Source organism: Branchiostoma floridae, chromosome 13 (genome assembly GCF_000003815.2).
Source record: "Branchiostoma floridae strain S238N-H82 chromosome 13, Bfl_VNyyK, whole genome shotgun sequence".
In the NCBI taxonomy this organism is placed as follows: domain Eukaryota; kingdom Metazoa; phylum Chordata; class Leptocardii; order Amphioxiformes; family Branchiostomatidae; genus Branchiostoma; species Branchiostoma floridae.
In genome coordinates this window covers 1,133,793-1,152,608 of record NC_049991.1, presented here as the reverse complement: position 1 = coordinate 1,152,608, position 18,816 = coordinate 1,133,793, and the positions used below count along the sequence as shown (strand labels likewise).

General features: G+C 38.4%; 1 protein-coding gene across 2 annotated transcripts in view; it reads left to right on the top strand.

The window, feature by feature from the left end:
- LOC118428709 overlaps positions 1-17,455 on the top strand; it is a 37,214-nt gene extending 19,759 nt beyond the window's left edge. For both annotated transcript variants that reach the window (XM_035838852.1, XM_035838850.1), the window contains 8 exons: positions 788-880; positions 1,926-1,962; positions 2,422-2,504; positions 3,153-3,226; positions 10,808-10,859; positions 14,998-15,084; positions 15,985-16,076; positions 16,531-17,455. In XM_035838852.1, coding sequence (XP_035694745.1) covers positions 788-880; positions 1,926-1,962; positions 2,422-2,504; positions 3,153-3,226; positions 10,808-10,859; positions 14,998-15,084; positions 15,985-16,076; positions 16,531-16,591 — 579 coding nt within the window. In that variant the 3' untranslated portion in view covers positions 16,592-17,455. The remainder of the gene's footprint in view (positions 1-787; positions 881-1,925; positions 1,963-2,421; positions 2,505-3,152; positions 3,227-10,807; positions 10,860-14,997; positions 15,085-15,984; positions 16,077-16,530) is intronic.
- The last annotated feature ends 1,361 nt before the right edge of the window (positions 17,456-18,816 follow it).

The following is an 18,816-nucleotide window of genomic DNA, read 5'->3' as shown; positions in this document are numbered from 1 at the left end:
GAACGTTTTTTAAAAAAGCATGACCATAGTATGTCCAGAACACAAGGTATCAAAACCAGAAGTTCCACTGCAGTGCCTTACAAAGCCACTAGGGGGTCCATCATCAAATTCCAGGCCCCAACCCACCTGCCAAATATCATAAGGATCCATCAGCAGCTTCTTTTAGTTCTTATTCCTCCATAAAGTTATGCTGTTGACACACAGACACACAAATATATTCAATTTTGTAGTACAGAGAACATAAGGTCTCATTGATGGGTTTCTTCTTCCCATAAACTTCATGTTATAATTCGTGATTTACACGGGCGCGTTCATAATGAAGCTACGTGAAATTTTAACAGATTTTTCATTCTATGTTGAGCACATTTACCCTATATCGTGGGAAAAAATTGCCAACGTCAACTATACGTAGGTTCTTTTTTTATAGCAATTACAAACTACAATTAGTCAATCACCACAAAAGGCACTTTTTCACCTCTAGTGTACAACCGCACATCTCAGAACCCACGACTGTATACCTCCGATCTAGCGCGCATCTGCAAAACTTTGCCTGCTAATTTTTTCAGTTACAAACAAACTTTCACCAATCTAACTTTTGAGATCAGTTCCACTGGCTAAAAGGGAAATTCTCACCGCTAAAAAAACATGTGTCCATGCAGCCGTTTATTTTTTGGCTCGGATCTCTTTTAGGGTACCCACTCGGAGTAATACATCAATGAGACCTTAACCTTCTTGGCACAGGTAACTGTCCAGTAGACATACATGTATGCATGATTTGTTGTACCAGGCCCTGGAGGTGGTTGTTCGACAGATGAACTACAGCGAGCCCCAGGTCAGGGAGGCCATCTTAGAACAACTCAAGGCATCTCCTGTCTGGAAGGTGAGTGAGGAGTCTTCATCTCTGGAAGAATGAAAGAACCAAGTTTATCTGTAACGGGGGGTGCACTAAGATGGCATGTGCCGTAACTTGGCCATTTTTTTTTACCTAATTATGCATAAGCATGCCGTGTTTGTTGCCACTGACTATGCTAATTAGAAAGTTGAATATACCAAGTCCATTACACAGCTGTCATTTGCATTCAAAATAGATTTTTACATATCGCTTTTTTTAAACTGAATTTTAACAATAATGCTGGTAGCACTGAATCACTGTGGTACCGTTTTTGTGTATACTGGGTATTGGCGTCATGACCTGTACATAACAGCCACACAACTGTCATACACATAAGAAATAAAGCTTCACAAAACAATACAAATATGGGTCTTCAAAAGTTTGTTGAGTAGAAAAATGACCATAGAAAAACAACATAAATTAAGCATCACCGCAATTGTTTTCGCATCCCTTGAATGTGGCAGACAAGTAAACGTAAAGATTTGTAACACTCTAACATATGATTTGTACCATCTATAAAATGAAACTTTGCAGAGAGATGTTGAATATATTTCCCAATAAGTAAATAGAGTCTTGGTGATGTTGGAGACGTGTTTTTTTTCATAATGATTTTGTAAGTTGGGCCCCCGCATTCCGTGCATTCAGCCCATTTCCCATAAAAACATGACCTGGATTGTGCTAGATACAGCCCTCCTCATGTGAGACAACAAGTACACACAATCACAATTGTACTGTCAAAACAAAGCTGAAATATTATAGAATTCTTATTTCTATTTTAAATTTACTTAAATTCGTCACCACTTAAAAATTATTCGGAACCTGATGCTTAGCAATGAGGCCGCTAAAAGTTGAGCCTTAAGTAGAAGAAGTTAGTGTTACAACTTACTAAAAGTATCTAAAGTTGGGTTCAGGCAGCTTGTAGTCTGACTTTGATATTACCGGTAATGAAAAATATAAACCTCTTTACATTATACTGTGATGTATCAACATAGCCTGCTATAGTTTATAATTATCAGTTTCTTTTTGTTTCCAGTATCGGGCTGCAGCGGCAAAGTTGATCACCTATCTCGGTAAGTCGATGAAATCTGAACAACAGTTTAGAGACCTCATATCTGCATGAAATATTCTGACTTCCACATCTACATAATCTTAGTTACATAAAACTAGTGAACTAATGTGCAAAATGTTGACAGTCCAATTTACTTGAGATACTATTGCATTAATTATGCAAATTAGGAACTCATTTATATAATTGATATCTGTTAATGTTCCACCTGCCATAGACTAGTTACATACTTACATGTACATACAATGTCATATATTTGAGTCCTATAATGGAAAACAATGCAATTATAGATTTTCATCATTACCTATGCAAATTAAATCCTAATTTCCATAATTTGCACATCATATACATCTCTGTCAGATACAGTTTTTACAGGTTCATTGTTGGGTTCTTATTGACAAGTACGATGAATAGTTCCACATGGTAGATGAAGACATATCTGTTCCCTGTGCTGTCTCCCCAGGCCCCACCTTCCTGACAGGGGAGGAGGATATTGAACATGTGTTCCAGATTCTGGACAGACGGCTGTGGGATGACCCAAAACGGGTAAGGCCAGACAGTAGCCCATACACCAAACACCCGCGTCAGCGTTTTAACGTCAACTCTCATACATGTACATGTAATTCTGACTGGTACCATTAAACCGCCACATTTAAAGAAACTGTGAATTTCTGTACTTTACCAGAAGTATGCTATACTGTATTTAGGTTATCATCTGGTATCTAATTTGCATTTGGTATCCTTAAAAAGGCTTCAATAACACCTTTATTTTGAAACCAGGTGGTCCTAGGGTATCTGGTAGAATTGTGGGAACTTGATATAATTACTTATGAATGATTTTTTTTTATCAAAAACAAAATTACACACTGACTTAATGAAATAACTGCATGATTACAGTAACTACATTATCTACACCAATGAATCTCACTAAGTCTGTAACTATGAACTGATAGAAGTTCATGGGGAGTTGGTCTCATGGTAGAAGGGTAAAAGAGGTGTATTGTTTGCAATATTTGCTGTTGAAAATAGTAAATAGAAAATAGAGCATATCTCCGTGAACATTAAGCCGCTAGCAATACTTCACAAGTTACTTTACTTTTGTGCACAACACTTTTGTAAGTATTTAGTGTACTTGATATATGAATACATACAGCAAATGGTGACATGAGATTTCATTGTTTTGTTCCTGTGTAGGAGGTTCGAGCGACAGTTGCCCTGGCTGTGGAGGCATTGAACATGAAGACTAGAGCGTACGAACTAGCTGAAAGGTGTGTATGTTTGTATGTATATAGAAGACCAGCATAACTCTGGTTGGATTGATTGTATGGATTGTATTGATATTTGGTACGTGGTAGGTCTTGATGAGACCTGAAAGCAATTAGATTTTGGGCCCCCTAGCGGCCTGTTATGGTACTACAGCGAAACTTGCTGATTTGATATTTTGAGTTCTGGACATGCTGCGGCCATGATTTTTGAGTGATACACAGCTCTTGATGCCGAGAGTAAGTAGTATAGGTTTGGGTCCCCTAGCGGTTTGTTTTGGAACTGCAGGGCAGGTTTTGTGTCAGACTTTGAAAGGGAATAACTCAACTCTGTTCACGGATTTTCATGATTTTTGGTATGTATATAGTTTAAGTGATGCTTCGTATAATCACATATTATTCATGCAAAGTGGAATCTAATTTGCATAAGTAATGAGGAAATCATCTAAACATGCTCTGTTCCATTATAGGACCATCTTATTTTGTAGCTGCTTTGTACGATTTAGACGATGGCTGAAAAGTCCTTTTTTGGTAAAGATCAAAAATTGATGCACTTGTGGATGCCAAGGCCAAAACTTTGTAATAAACACGGCTAGTTGGGCGACCTTGGCTGCCTGTAAGGCCACAGCAAGTAAATTTTATGGATGACATCCTCTGCAGACTGCAAAAATAGTGCGATAGGGCGAAAAAAAACAAGATGGGTGAAAAAAAAAAACAAGTTGGCTACATTTTCAAAAATAGGCACCATAAAGTTATAATGACTGTTGTAAAAAGAATCAAAGGGACAAAATATGATATCAGGGCCAACAAGGCATTCATTCCTGTATTTACGACATGTACCGGTGTAGTAAAAGTGACACTAGTGTGGTAGACTGGCATCACCAACAAAGTTGGTAACCACACTTATAGCTTCCATATTGGTGTCACTTTTACAACTATCCAATAAGTTTCATGTCTACAGTCCTGGGTACCTTGCAAGTGTCACTTCTGCAAGTACAATTATTAGGCTACAATACAACACATTTGCTCATTTTGGTACTTGATCGTCATGTTGACCATCTCTGCAGAAGAAAAAATTCTTGTTTTTTTTCTGAAATCAGGCGCAAATTAATGCGCGCGCTGATGTCATCCATAAAATTTACTTGCTGTGGCCTAATGTCAGCCAAACAAATAAACAATGGGCAATGATCACATAGTTTTGTATAGAATTTTACAATCCTTCTAGGTACTAGAAACAGTCAGAGCCCCATGTTGAAGGGCCACATGCATGTCAAGGGATTTGAACCCAGGACCTCTGGAATCTAGGCCGAGACCCTAACCATTACACCAACATGGTACTTCAGACAATTGCCACAAAAATATAGATTCAATCTAGCCTGACTTTTATCACAAGTGCTTAAAGTCAGTATCTCTACTTAAGCTGCCATTTGTTATTCGTTACTTCCAAATTCCTTCCAATTGCAACCAGTGGAGGCTAGGATTTGCCCCCTGCATCCGTTAAGTACAGTGTTTTCCTCTGGCTGGATGTGTTTATTAATATTTATGGTCCGTAGAAAATTGTTCTGACTTCCCCGGTGCCTTCCGCCTGATAAATGGAGGCTGCGGACAATGAATTGTCATGACTGAGCGGGGCGGGAAATCCACTAGTTTAACGGCAGGAAGATCAAATCACCCGGCTTTCGCCGAAGCAATTTGGCGGAATGTGTTTGACCTGTAAGATGTCAATCATAGAGCGGGAGATGGGGGAACAGCTGGGAGTGGTGCCAGCAAGACTGGACCTGCAGACAGGAGGCTGTTCCAGCCAACCCCCCTGGGAGGAACTAACCAACTGGAATCTAACCTGTGTCTGCAGGAATCAATACTGTCATGTATGTTCATCACAGAATATCATAAACATGTCAGGAACTACATGTGCATGTGGGGGGACTTTGTGACAGGCCTAGAAGGGCAGAGGTTTTTGTGATGAGCTTATAACGCTCGTTCACCTTTATCCGTGGAGTAACCTATATCCATTGTTTTGAAAACCAAGTTATTTCAAGTCGATGAACACTGCGTTTAAGCTGCAATATTTTCAGTTTGAGACCAGCGTCCGACGACTTGAAAAAAATTTAGCCTCCTTGATATCTCTTAATACTATATCTTTATATACAATGGATATAGGTTACCCACAGATAAAGGTGAATGGGCGTTACTTGTCAGTAGAATCATAAAGCTTCATTGTCTTATTAAGATTGACGCTTCAGTCCACAATAATAACATCATGTTACCACGCTCAACACAATAAGTTCAGGACTTAGATTGTATCTCCATTTTATGATTATTGCTTTGTCAATTGTATAGTTTTGAATATCATATGAAAGCATATTTATTACCCATTTCAATGACATGGATTACCATACTTGTCAATTATCCTGGTCGAACATCAGAGCTGGCCATCCAAGTGTGTCAAAAACAAATATGCCAAAATTCCCCTATGATGTAACATGCATTGGCATAATACCGGTAGTAAGACTTATACCGGTAGATTAAAAATACTGGAACTTAAAGAGATCTACACATGCAACAATAGTTATTTCTGAGCTGTGCACACTTCAGACATCTAGGTGTCCAATACACCATTTACAAAGCATCGATAACAATGCATTCGAAGACAACAAGGCCAAAAGTTTTCAGTATACTTTTTTTTAAATTTCGGGGTAGGCAGCTCGTCGTGGGACGAACACACTGTCACATTCATTGCCAAATTTATATAGATCATAATTACACATGCTCACGGCACAAGACAAACATGATTCAACAACAATCTTGAATTTCTGTTGGTGAACTACAACTCATGTAAAAGTGTGAAGAACCGTTGCATAATAGCCCGGATCTACGACTGAATGGGCAAAATTGAACGTACGCAGCCATTTTCCCGCCATTTTTATATCTACGCTAGCAGTGAAGTGTTACGTCATAGCGGTTGTGACGGACAGAAGTTAAATGAAAATTCTTGACAGTATACGTCCGTTTTCTCATGACATTTTGTATGCTCATGCAGGTTTATGTTTTATGCATTTACTGACAGAAAAGGAAGGAACATCAGAGGATGTATAAATGTACATAGCGGCAGTTAATTGTGCCGTGTTTCTTCCTACCGGTATTTTGTACCCCCTCCCAACCACGCGCCCGTTCGCCGTGTAATTCCGCGGCGTGTTACAATTACAATATTACGCTTTTAGCAGGACAAGAGTGGCAGAAAAGTTACACAGAAGAAGTGGCAAGGGTAACCTATAACAGCAACATGTAACTGGAGAAAATGATGCGTTGACAATTTGTCAAATCAGTATGGCTAGAGAAATCGTCGTAAACGTACCGGTATTATGATAATAGATGTTACCAGCATGGTACACAACTGTAGGTATCTGGAGTTGCACATTTTTTGGCGATCCTCTCACAAATTCAGTCATAATTATTCCGCAATGATTAAGAGTTGTCATCTGCAGTGATTTCACTCATTTTGCCAATCCATATTGCAATTTTTTTTTTAATTTGAGATTTCTGGCGACAGATTGGCAATCATTTCTGCTGATTGGCACCATTTTGCAAATGCCTTTCACATTTAGGTGCAGTCTACTCTGATAATGGTAATAATGAAAACGTAGATTCAACTGTTCAAGTGATCAAAAACAAAATGCATTTAAAATGTCTGAACTAAGGAGAAATATATTGGTATTGCCTATGTACTGAACTGAACTTATTGCCTAAGTCTTAATTGGTATAGCTGGCAGGGCAGTGACAGATCCATATTAAAAGTATTGAAATTCAGCATTATGATAATGATTGTTTCAGCCTAATGCACATTATTGCCTTTAGTTTGAAGTAGCAATAATGTTAGACAGTCTGCAATGAAAGATGGTCTCTACATAGTTTCATTTTTATACAATCCCACATAATAACACTCTTACATGAAGAATTAGTGTCACACTATGACCATTGAATCAATGATCTTATATTTTCATATATTTTTATATGTCCAGTGGTTGCAATCTAAACTTCAAAGAAATCTCCAACATGTACATTTATTAGCTACATAGTAGTTACAGATCATCTTAGATGTTTACCTATCGCTAGGTCACCATTATCCATTGGGTAACCTATATCCGTTGCTTTTAAAACCATTTTTTTTAGGATATCACATTGACAGACATTGGTTTCAAATTGCAATATTTTCAGTACATTGCAGTTTAAAACTACCACCCGTTGGCTTCATGTGCCTAAATACCCTGTTTTGAAAAACAACGGATATACATGTAGGTTACCCAATGGATAAAGGTGAACTAGCGTTGGGTTTGACCAGGTCATTTTAGCACTAAAATAGGCAGAAGTATGGTTCATGTAACTGAGTAGAAGGGATCGTTGATGACCTAGTCACATAGCAGGAGCTCTCCTGACAAGTCTACATGCTCAAAGGGACATTTGGAGACATCTCAATTTTTATGGGTCGTCTGACGTTCATGGGTCACAGAGCCTGGTCTATTGTAATATCCTCAGGATAGATTTTCAGGAGAATAATGCTCTCCATTGTCTGGTGACTTTGCAGTTCAGAAACCTTCTGATGATCAACAAGTTCAGTTGAAGGTCATTGAGATTGTGATGCCAGGTTTATAGCTTACTGTGCAGAAAAGCAATGATCGCCGTGCACCCTGTTTACCAGACAGACATTAAGTACTGTAAAAGCAGAAATGTTCGCGGTGGACTAATGTTCGCGGTTTTTGCGGTGACCACTGGGAACATTCTTCTATTAATGGTATTAGACTGCAGTCTATGGCGTTACCACGAAATCAAAACCACCACGAAAAGTCTTTTTTCCTAATACATGTACCACGAAATTAAGTCCCCGCGAAATTAAATGCATTTACAGTAACTAGCACAGTCATTCATATTTTCCTAATATGATAGTATACTGAAATTCTACTAGAATTATAGCTCTTGCAGCCCCCGAAACTAAATGCCGTTTTTAGACTTTGAATCAGAGCAAAGCGAAGTCTAGGAATTAACTTTTGGAGAAATAAATTTTGATATCTTTGGTGGAAAACCTTAATCATTAGTTCCATGGAACCCAAATCATTAAGCACAGCCATCTGTGGTATTTTCTGTGACTTCACCGTGCAGAAAAGGTTTAGGCTTTGGGTGTCAGGAATATCCCATTCAGTCATTCCTCATGCAGAAAATCCTGCAAGTATTGACTTTCACCATGATGTATTGGCAGCAATGTTGGAGTTCATTATGTGTACTATAGGGCAGGGGTTGTGCTACTCCACTCTTATTGATCTCTGTTATTCCTTCACTTTCAGCTGCAGAAATTCCATATATCATATTAAAGGTCATATAAATCATTATAGAATTTGGGGTCAATTCTCATGATTAACTGTCTGAAAGTGTCCATTGATTTTCTAAAAATTTGAACCTCTTTGTTAGATACTATAGGGTGGGTACCCGTACAGAAAATTCATGTTCAGTCCAGGTCCAAAGGATCAGGTCCCGGTCCAGACCTGATCCTGGACCTGATTCAATATCTGAAAACTTGTGAATGAATAATACTCATACCAATGGTCCATTTTGCTACAAAGAAATCTGTTTGGTGGAGTATTTGACTCACACTGGCATTTTGAAATCCCATAAGGCTAACTGCCTCAGTATGATTGATTGTAAAACTTGGTAGCAATTACAATAAACTCTACCATCGTCTACTTTGCTTGTTGTTTTTTTCATCCTGTCATCCCCAAAGGTGTGAATTTCTCCTCATATAACTTCTTCATTTTCTAATAGGTCCAACATCCGGTCCACCAAATTTTTACAGGTCGTTTTTTTGCGGACCGGCCCAATGAGAAAAACTGGTTTTGTACCGGTAAGATGTACCAGTACCCAGTCCTATTAAATACAGTCCCTGTGGCATCTGCTAATATCCTATCAGACTATGGACTACAACTCTAACAGTTACTACTGTTAGCAACAACTGCACTTCCCAAGTACTTCTCATTCAGTCATGATTTCATTTCATTTTCATTTTTTTAGAGTTAATATCTACCAGGCTCTTTCTATAAATCGAAACAGTCAAAATGAATCAATAATAAATGTCTACCATCATAATCCCACCCTGTGTATTGAAGGGAGCAACCCGTAATTTTTTCCCAATTACTGTTCTTTTTATAGATTACCTTTCCCACTTACTCAGTGTGTTTTTGTATTGACTCTATAGTCCTGCTAATAAGAGAATATTGCAGTTTGAATACACAGCCAAAATGTACTGAGAAGGTTGTACTAAGAAGAGGGTTGGTTACGATAGGCTGTCAGCAAAAGGATACTGTAACTAAGGATACAAAATATGACTGTAGAGTGCATGGTTATCAAGGTCTTCTCAAGAATGTATTGAACACCTGGATGTCTGAAGTGTACATACCTCAGAAGTTAGTAGCAGTATTGTGAGAGTATACATCATTGCAAGCTAAAGAAATTTCCAAATGTAATTTTAGTTTGCTTAGAGTTTTAGTGATTTAGAAAAGGAACTGCATGTATTATATCATAGGTTATTGAAGATTTTCATTACTTTCGATCAATCTTGCCCATCCACCAAATGTTGGCCTTTGTTTCATATTTCACCCAGTCTCATTTTTGTCTATTATTCTTCATGACAATTGCAATGTATCAATGTCATAGTTTTAAAGGTTATAGATGATGAAGTGTGATTTATGTCAACACTGAAGATTTGTTACTTTGGACCCTTCAGAATTATTTCACTTGCCTGTTTTTCTTGTATATAATTTTCTCAGTACCAAACAGCAAAGCAAGTGAATGGTATTCTTGTATCATATTCTTGACGACATACAAAAAATCATAAGGCCTAAGAAAAAAATGTTAAATGTTTTGTTTCCAGTTACTCTATCGACTAGACTTACTGACCCTAGTGTATGTGCGTTTTTTGGTCATACACTGTCATAGGACATAAAAAATTGACTTCCTGTATTTTGTACCATGTTGTCAGATTAAGGCTTTGAACAGACTCTTTGAAATGTTGATGTAAGAATATGGTGAACATTTCATTTCTGCATTTACTCCATTGCCGGTGCAATGGCCGAGTGGGTGAGTCAGTAGGGTGTTCGCCTTCCATTCAGTAGGTCGTGAGTTTGATCCCCGGCCGAGTCATACCAAAGAATTAAAAAATGGTACATGCTGCTTTCTCTGCTTAGCACTCAGCATTCGGGAAAGAGTATGGTAGTTGAACACACACCACTACCAGTGGACTAGCCCCCTGCTGTAGTGATTGCACAAAGTTGTGTGGCCCAGGGCTACTGAAACGGAGATGGGCGCCGCCCTACATTTGTATGTGCCATCAGGCGCGGAAAGGACTTTTACTTTTTTTTTACTCCAACAGTTTGCTTGTGCTTGTACAGTATATATCAGTCTATATCATTGCAATATTTGATGATGACTGATGCATGTCAGTGTGGTTTTTATTAACCGGAAACACTACATATAGGCCTCATAGTGCTTTTTACATGTTTTCCTCAGTTTTAAAAATGCTGAAGATGTTGTTTTTGTTTGCAGGAGACTAGAGGACTCGAGTGAAGATGTCAGGGCCCAGGCAGTTATCACACTGGTAGGTATATACTGCTTCTCAACTAACATTTCTGCAATAGTCAGGAACTGCAATGATAGAAAAAGGAAATTCCTTATTGTTATGACTGGAAAGCCATTTAGCCTGTACATATAAGAACAGAAGTTGAAACTTACTTTATCTGCATTCCAATTACCTCTTTTAACATAAAAATTTGATAAAACTCTCAGTGGTTCATGTTTTTGCCAGTCCAACAATGTGAGGAATACTGTGTACCTTGAAACTTTTGCATCAGTTCTATTTTTGCTGTTTTCAAAGTGACCTCAACAACACAAATCTCCCTTATATGACTAGTGTGCCACAGAACTGTGAAAGTGAATAGATTTACAGTATCTGTGAATATAACAAAAACAGTTCTCATATTTAGCAGTCATGTAAGCTGATGTAGAATTTGCATTTCTAGTAGAGTCTATTGTTTCTTCTTCAGATTGAGTTTGGATAGTATCTTTTTCGGAGGCAAATGAATAGCACTGCATGTGCCTTCAGTCAGGCTCTCTCCTGGTGCTGAAATGCCTTCTATTGGAGTTTCAATGCAGTGTTTCTGTTCTAGATCTTTCTGCATAGACATAAGTTAACTGTTTGTTAAGAACTTAAGACATGATGGTGAAACTAGGAGATTTGTAATGTTTTGTTCCACAAGTTGGGATGAAACCGATCTGTGTCTACAGTACCTTTTGATTTCTGCTTTTCTTTAGTTCAAAAACCTGCTCAAATCATTTCCCTTTAAACAGGGCTCAAAATACTTCATGTCTATGTTGAAATGACATGATTTATAATTATATTTTAACCTCTGTGACTGAATAGTTTCATCAGGGTGGTTAGTGGGAAGTAGAACTAGTTACTTACACACATGCTCCCAGTGTATTGGTTTGTTGGATACAAGTGTTCACAGAAACAGCTTTTGGCTAAATTGCCATTATGTAACATACAGTTAAAAATGCTGCTAAAAGTACCGGACAAAATAATGAAATACCTTGTGACCTTAGTTACAAACGTGTACATTTTGTGCTTAAAAACTGTGAACATTCCCAATATGAAACTTAATACATTAATGTGAAGTTGAAGAAAGGAATGCCAACTTTATTTTGAATAAGTGAAGCAAATGAGGAAGTAGTAGCTGGCTTCTCTATGAGGTTCTTTTCAAAAGTGGGTTAAGGGACTGGCAATTTCTGGGTGACTGTTCCACCTCTAATCATTATTGATTGTGAATCATTCTGGATTAGATTGTGTCATGATTGGCCTTAAATTGTTTTGTCATCTGATACTGTGACTGTGGAAATCTGAGTTGAATTTGAATAAATCGTCAAAGTTTGTTTTCCTGGGTAAATAAGAATTTGGGAGATTTATCGACTCACAAACACTCAAAGGTTAGATGTGCTTACATGTCCATGTACATGTAACGTTACATGTAAGCTTGATGGTAGCTTGCCAGGAACCCTGTCTTTAGGGTTGGTACTCTGTAGGTTGAGGAGATTTAGATCTTCCCTATGTAAGCAAATCAATTTTTGTTAGCATGTTCTCAACTGTCATTCTGTTACTTCTTATTTTGGTTAAGATGACTTTGGGATATTTTGTTCCAACATCATCGCTGTGGTGTATAACTGCCTGACATTGACCTTGTACAGCACAGTGCTATATTTGTGACATACAGTATAGCTAATTACATTTCCCATTCTATTGAGATAAGAGAACATCTTTCTTAATGCCTGAAACATTTTGGTGCCACTTGCAGCTTGCCCGTACAGTTCTCACTAACAGTCCCCGCTCACCCTGCATGCTAATGTTGCACCCATCAATGTAAGTAACGGCTGCAAACAGAAGATAAAAGAGATGTATTCAGGCAGCCGTGGATTAGGGTATTAGCTGGTATTGATTGGTTACTGCGGGGAGTCATTGTGGGTTAAGTCTGTAGGACTAAATATAGCTTGTAGAGAAGGGGGATGATACGGCTCTCCCTGCCATGGGTCAGGAGGGCCAAACCTGTAGTCAGGGGCAGGACATGGTACAGGGAAGGTACAAAATGTATTCACATTCAAAACTTCAAACACAAAACTGACTGGGCTGGGATGGAACAGTTGTATAACTCTGTAAATAACTTCATCAGGTTGGCAATTATTCATATAGTAAGGATTTTTTAGGCACAACCAGGGAGTACTTACTTCCAAGTGAACGTTTCGATGTCTATCAGAAGGGTGAACGTTTCGATGTCTATCAGAAACCAATCTTAAGTGTAGAATGACTGGAAACTACATTGTACTTCTTGCTGCTACTTATAACAAGGAGGGATACAAGCTGAGCCACGTTTGAGACGGCATTCTTGCTGCTACAGCACCACCTACATTGGCTATAAGTAGCAGCAAAAAGTAGTTTCCAGTCATTCTACCCTGATGATGGTGTCTGATAGACATCGAACATCGGAAGTAAGTACTCCCTAATTGTGCCTAAAGAACCTTACTGTAAGTTGTATAACTCATTCCATCACCATCCAGTTTTCTGTCAGGTTTCCCCATCTCACAGGGTTGGACTGAATTCAGCAGGGTTGTACTACACTGTTGTTCACTGGGGTTTTGGTAAATTGTCACACCTGTTTCCATGCAGTATTTTGTTATACTAACCAGCAACTCCACTAAAGTTGTTTTCAATCATTGCAATGCTCCTTTTTGTTGTCACTACCTGTGTCACACTACCACATTTTTTTTAAGAAATCTGATTTGACTCCAGTAACATGCATTGGCATAATACCGGTCATAAGCCTTATACCGGTCGATTAAAAATAGTGGAACTTAAAGAGATCTACACATGCAACAATAGTTATTTCTGAGGTATGCACACTTCAGACATCTAGGTGTCCAATACATAATTTACAAAGCATCGATAACAATGCATTCGAAGACAACAAGGCCAAAAGTTTTCAGGTCATTTTTGGGGCAGGCGAGCTCGTCGTGGGACAAGCACACTGTCACGTTCATCGCCAGATTTGTAGATAATAATCACATGTGCTCACGGCACAAGACGAGCATGATTCAACAGCAATCTTGAATTCTTTTGGTGACCTACAACTCGTGTAAAAGTGTGAGGAACCGTTGCATAATAGCCCGGATCTACGGCTGAATGGGTCAAATTGAACGTACGCCGCCATTTTCCCGCCATTTTTAATGCTACGGCCAGCAGTAAAGTTTTACGTCATAGCGGTTGTGACGGACCAAAATTAAATGAAAATTCTTGTCAGTATACGCCCATTTTCTCATGACTTTTTGTATGCTCGTGCAGATTTTTGTTTTGTGCAACTACTAACAGGAAAGAAAGGAACAACAGAGGATGAATAAAGGTACATAGCGGCAGTTAATTGTGCCGTGTTTCGTTCGACCGGTATAGTGCACCCCCTTCCAACCACGCGCCCGTTCTCCGTGCAATTCCGCGGTGTGTTCCAATTACGATATTATGTTTTTAGCAGGACCAGAGAGACAAAATAATTTACACAGAAGAAGTGGCAAAGGTAAGCTGTAACAGCAACATGTAACTGGAGAAAATGATGCGTTGATCATTTGCCAAATTAGCATTGCTTGAGAAATTGCAGTAAACCGACCGGTATTATGCCAATGGATGTTACCTTTGACTTTGACAGCTTTTATTCTATTTCCTCTCCAGCAATTTTTTTTTTGGGAAAGAATTTGTCAATATTGTAACTTAAGCAAGATAGTAGACGAGTGTCATTTTCTTGTTGAATGTTCACTATGCAACAATGAGAGAAATATCTTCTTCAAATGTGTACAAGATAAGTTTCCATGCGTTCGGTATTTAAATAACTCTGAAAAATTCACATTCCTCATGCAATTAGACACACCATGTATTCCAAACTTCACCTGCAACTACATTTACAACTGTATTAAGAAGCAAGAAGAAGTTGAACCTGTGCATACTGGAACTAGACTAGTATACTTTAGACTTTGTAGTCTCAGTCATGTATCACTCCCTACACAAATTGTACCCTATTCACCTTGACCTGTGCTTAGCTTGTTAGAAAGCAAAAACGTACAATAAAGGTCTTCATTCATTGATATATAAGAATGAAGACTGTGAAATGTCTGAGTTTGTGATGAAACAAATGGTGTTCCTGCAGGGAACCCTGGGAGTGCGGAAGGAGCGCACGTTACGCCTGCTGCTGGAGATGTTAGAGCTGGACTCCAGCGAGTACGTCCGGCTGCAGGTGAGGCAACAGTTCAGTTCAGTTCATCCTCAGAGAGGCAACAGATATCAGTATAGAGGTGGCACTCCAGTTAGAGGCTTCTTTAAGCTAAGGGCACAACCCGCCATACGTACAAGTTGTCCGTACGTTTTTTTTTTAAGCCACGTCCGCCACGTATTTCTGAAAGCGTTCAGGCTGTACTGGGCAGGTGCGTCGCTGTACTGGCACGTACCGTTGGCAAATCCGCAGCTCGATGGCACACAAAATTTTGCCTGCACATTAAGTTCTACGGTGTGTCTGCGTGCTCCAAAATCTGTCAGATTCCCTAAGAGTTCATACGGAGGCGGTACTTACCACTTACGGACCCTAAAAGATTGCCCAAGTTTTGGCACGTAGACAGCACGTATTTGCACAAAAGGCGAGTTGTGCCCTTAGCTTTATACATACATGTATGTTCAGATTGTACATGTACACATGTACATGTATGTGTCAGTGCTATGTCAAATCATGATGAACCTGATTTTATCTAATAGTATGCAGTTGCTTGTCTATACAAATTGTAACTAAGCTATCTCATGGCACCCCTATATATGTTTCAAGAAGCTGGATTAAACTCATCTGAAATATGACTTTAAGCCACATTTATTCAGATTTGGTTACCAGATCTCTTATATGCACTGTCACAATACACAAGGCATGCACAGACTACACAACACACAAGCCACATGCTCTTAAATACTGCTTTGTTTCATCATTAACCATAAATCAGCGTGAGTGATTTACTGTCTACGAGATGAATAAGTGAATAAATAGAAACAGATATGAAGCATGGTGTAGACATTTGTACTTAGTAATAAATCACTAGTTCACATCAATCTGTCAGTGCTAAAACTCATTTTGTACCGTTGCCATGTTGTGCAGGTGGTGCGTACATTCTGTAACCTGGGTATCGTGGACATCCGTGCCATCCGCAGCCTAAGGGAGAGAGAGAGGGGAGAGGGACCGCTGGCAAGGTACATCCTTTTGTGGGAGTCTCATCATTTTGCCTAAGCCCACATGGTCAATATTCTCTAGAATATTTGCAGTAGTTGCTATTTGGTACTTTTCCATATAATTTCCAAGAAATCTCCGATATAGGAGAATTCTTGTACACAGCTAGGTTGAATTTGCTAACAGTTCGGTGTCTATCAGACACCTTCCTCAGAGCTTCTGACTGGAGTTCTGCTTCTTGCCGCTATATGTAGCCAATGTAGGTGGCGCTTTTGCGGTGAGAACACTATCCCAAACGTGGCCAAGTTTGTATCCCCGCTCGTCCCAGTAAGTTCAACCTAGTTGTGTACAAGAATTCTCCTATATCCTATATTCTACCAAATTAACCTGATGAAATTATTTTTGGGGGTAAGAAATCTCATTTTGTTTGTTGTTTCTGTTGTGGTGACATTTTTCCCTCTACATTGTTGACTCCAGGGAAGCGGGGAAGGCTGTGAGATTTCTGACTGAACTCACCAACTCCAAGTCACCGGTTTGAAGAATCAGGGATACATGTAAAAAGTGGGTTGTGATTGATTAGGTGAAGAGTTGCCAGGATTTGACAAGTTTTCAAAAATAGGGACATGCACTTAAATATACTGGCCAAACTAACTTTTCACTGGCCTGAAATTGAAATGATATATTTTATGCATATGATGCATTTCTACTTCCGACAGGTGGAGGCATGTTCCATTCATTTCTGATATATGTAAAAGGGGCTTTTCAAGCTTGCTTTCCCGAGGATGGATTTTGAGGTATATTGTGATAAATTAAAGGGATATTTGTGAATTATCTTATGATTACTTTCATTCGGATTGTGTGCCGTGAAATATCAAATGAAACTGCTTGCTTGACCAAGTTGATCTTCAGAATTGTAGGAATATATGATTGTGCATATTCTTAAATAAATATAACATATTGTGGTAGCCTTTAGCTTTCGTTAGTAAGTTATTTCAAAGTCATTATTTCTAACAGTATGAATGACTGAACTACTGAAAGATATTTAAAGATAAATGTTAGACATCTAGGTACTAAGATATGTATACACAGGGTAACATTCACTCAAGCAGCTTAATATATATTAGAAATGGTCAGATGTTTCAGATCCACTACCTGTTGTCAATAACTGAACAAGATCTTTAGAACTACAGGTATATAAACAAACACTATGAATTGATAAGTGAGCTGGAGACAATTTTAGATGGTACCATTATAGGAAACAAAAAGAAGATGGAAAAGGAAAGAAATTAAGACAAGGTTGATGCTGCTAGTCAAGTACATGTGTAGCTCTTGTTGTTTGAGCTAATGCCAAAGCAAGTACTTTTTATGGATGGCATCCTCTACAGACTCAAAATTTTATGCGTGAAAAAAAAACTGATGCCACCAGAAACAGCAGTGAGCCTAATCACAGGACTGATGAAAGTTTACAACATGTTTTCACATTTTTTCACATCTTGACTGTTGCTGAAGGGTACCAAAATTTCTTGTGTTTTTCTTTTTCACAGATAGGCAAAAATCAATGCGCACACTGATGTCATCCATGAAATTGACTTGCTTTGGCCCTTTGTTGTCTCACAGGGATAGCAAGGCAAGGTTTCCTGTTAAGAGTAGGATGGTACATATGCATGTAGTTTATTATTGTACCAATATCATATAATTTGGGGTGAGTTTTGTCAGTTAGCTTTTTAATACATGTACCTGTTCTACAGATCTGGCTTAGCCACTGACTAAAGCGAAAGTTACCTGAAACATTTATCTTTTCCAAATTTTGTCTACCCAGTTCCTTTAGTAAATCTTACATTGTGGATATTTGAAGGTGTTACCTCACTGTTTAACTGTCATGAACAGGCTACTACATTTGATAGCAAATCATGCGATAGCAAAAATTGATACAACAGATTCATAGATCCCAACACTGGAGTATCTATCTAATATTATATATTGTATATATATCATTGCTGAACAATTGGAAAAAGTGTTATTTTTGTATGAAGTTTTTACCATTTCAATATCATTATGTACAAAGTGTTGATATCAGTAATCAAGGACGAGAAGATACCAATAGATGAACCAGTCTGAATCAGATCGGATACTTTAGGTCAAGGATGTTTTCAAATTGATAAAACCTTGTTTACGTGTGCATAGGTTTGAAAAAACCTTGCAATGGCCACAAAAGTCATGTAGATAATCTATTTATTTGCAGTACATTTCTAGAAGTACAATGATGTTGAACTTGACAATTTAATATCATATGGTGGACAAAGTACAACTATGACATTTTTCAGAACTGATGCAAGTATATAGATGTGCAGTAAGTTTGACAGAAGAAATAAAAACAATCTTCCTGTGCTCCAATAGTTTCTTGGTACATTTTTTTAGATGGTCTACAATATTTACAGATTTACAGTTCCAAGTACATTTCATAATCACAGTGGACTTTCGCACCATATTCAAATTTTGGGGTAGTTGGAGACACGCTGTATTGGTATCACAAACTCATGCAGCTAATGAGCCCAACGCACATTTTAAACGCACAATGAAGTTGTCAGGAACCCGCTGATTTGTCAAACAATTACTCCTGACATGTCGGGAAAAGGACTAGGACAAGAAACATTCCGTCTAGATTCTAGACACCTATAAAGTCTGTCGGCAAGCACATATTGGCTATGCAGATGTTGGGAAAAACAGTGTTTAGATTGGGCCTTAGTCTCACACCCGTGAATT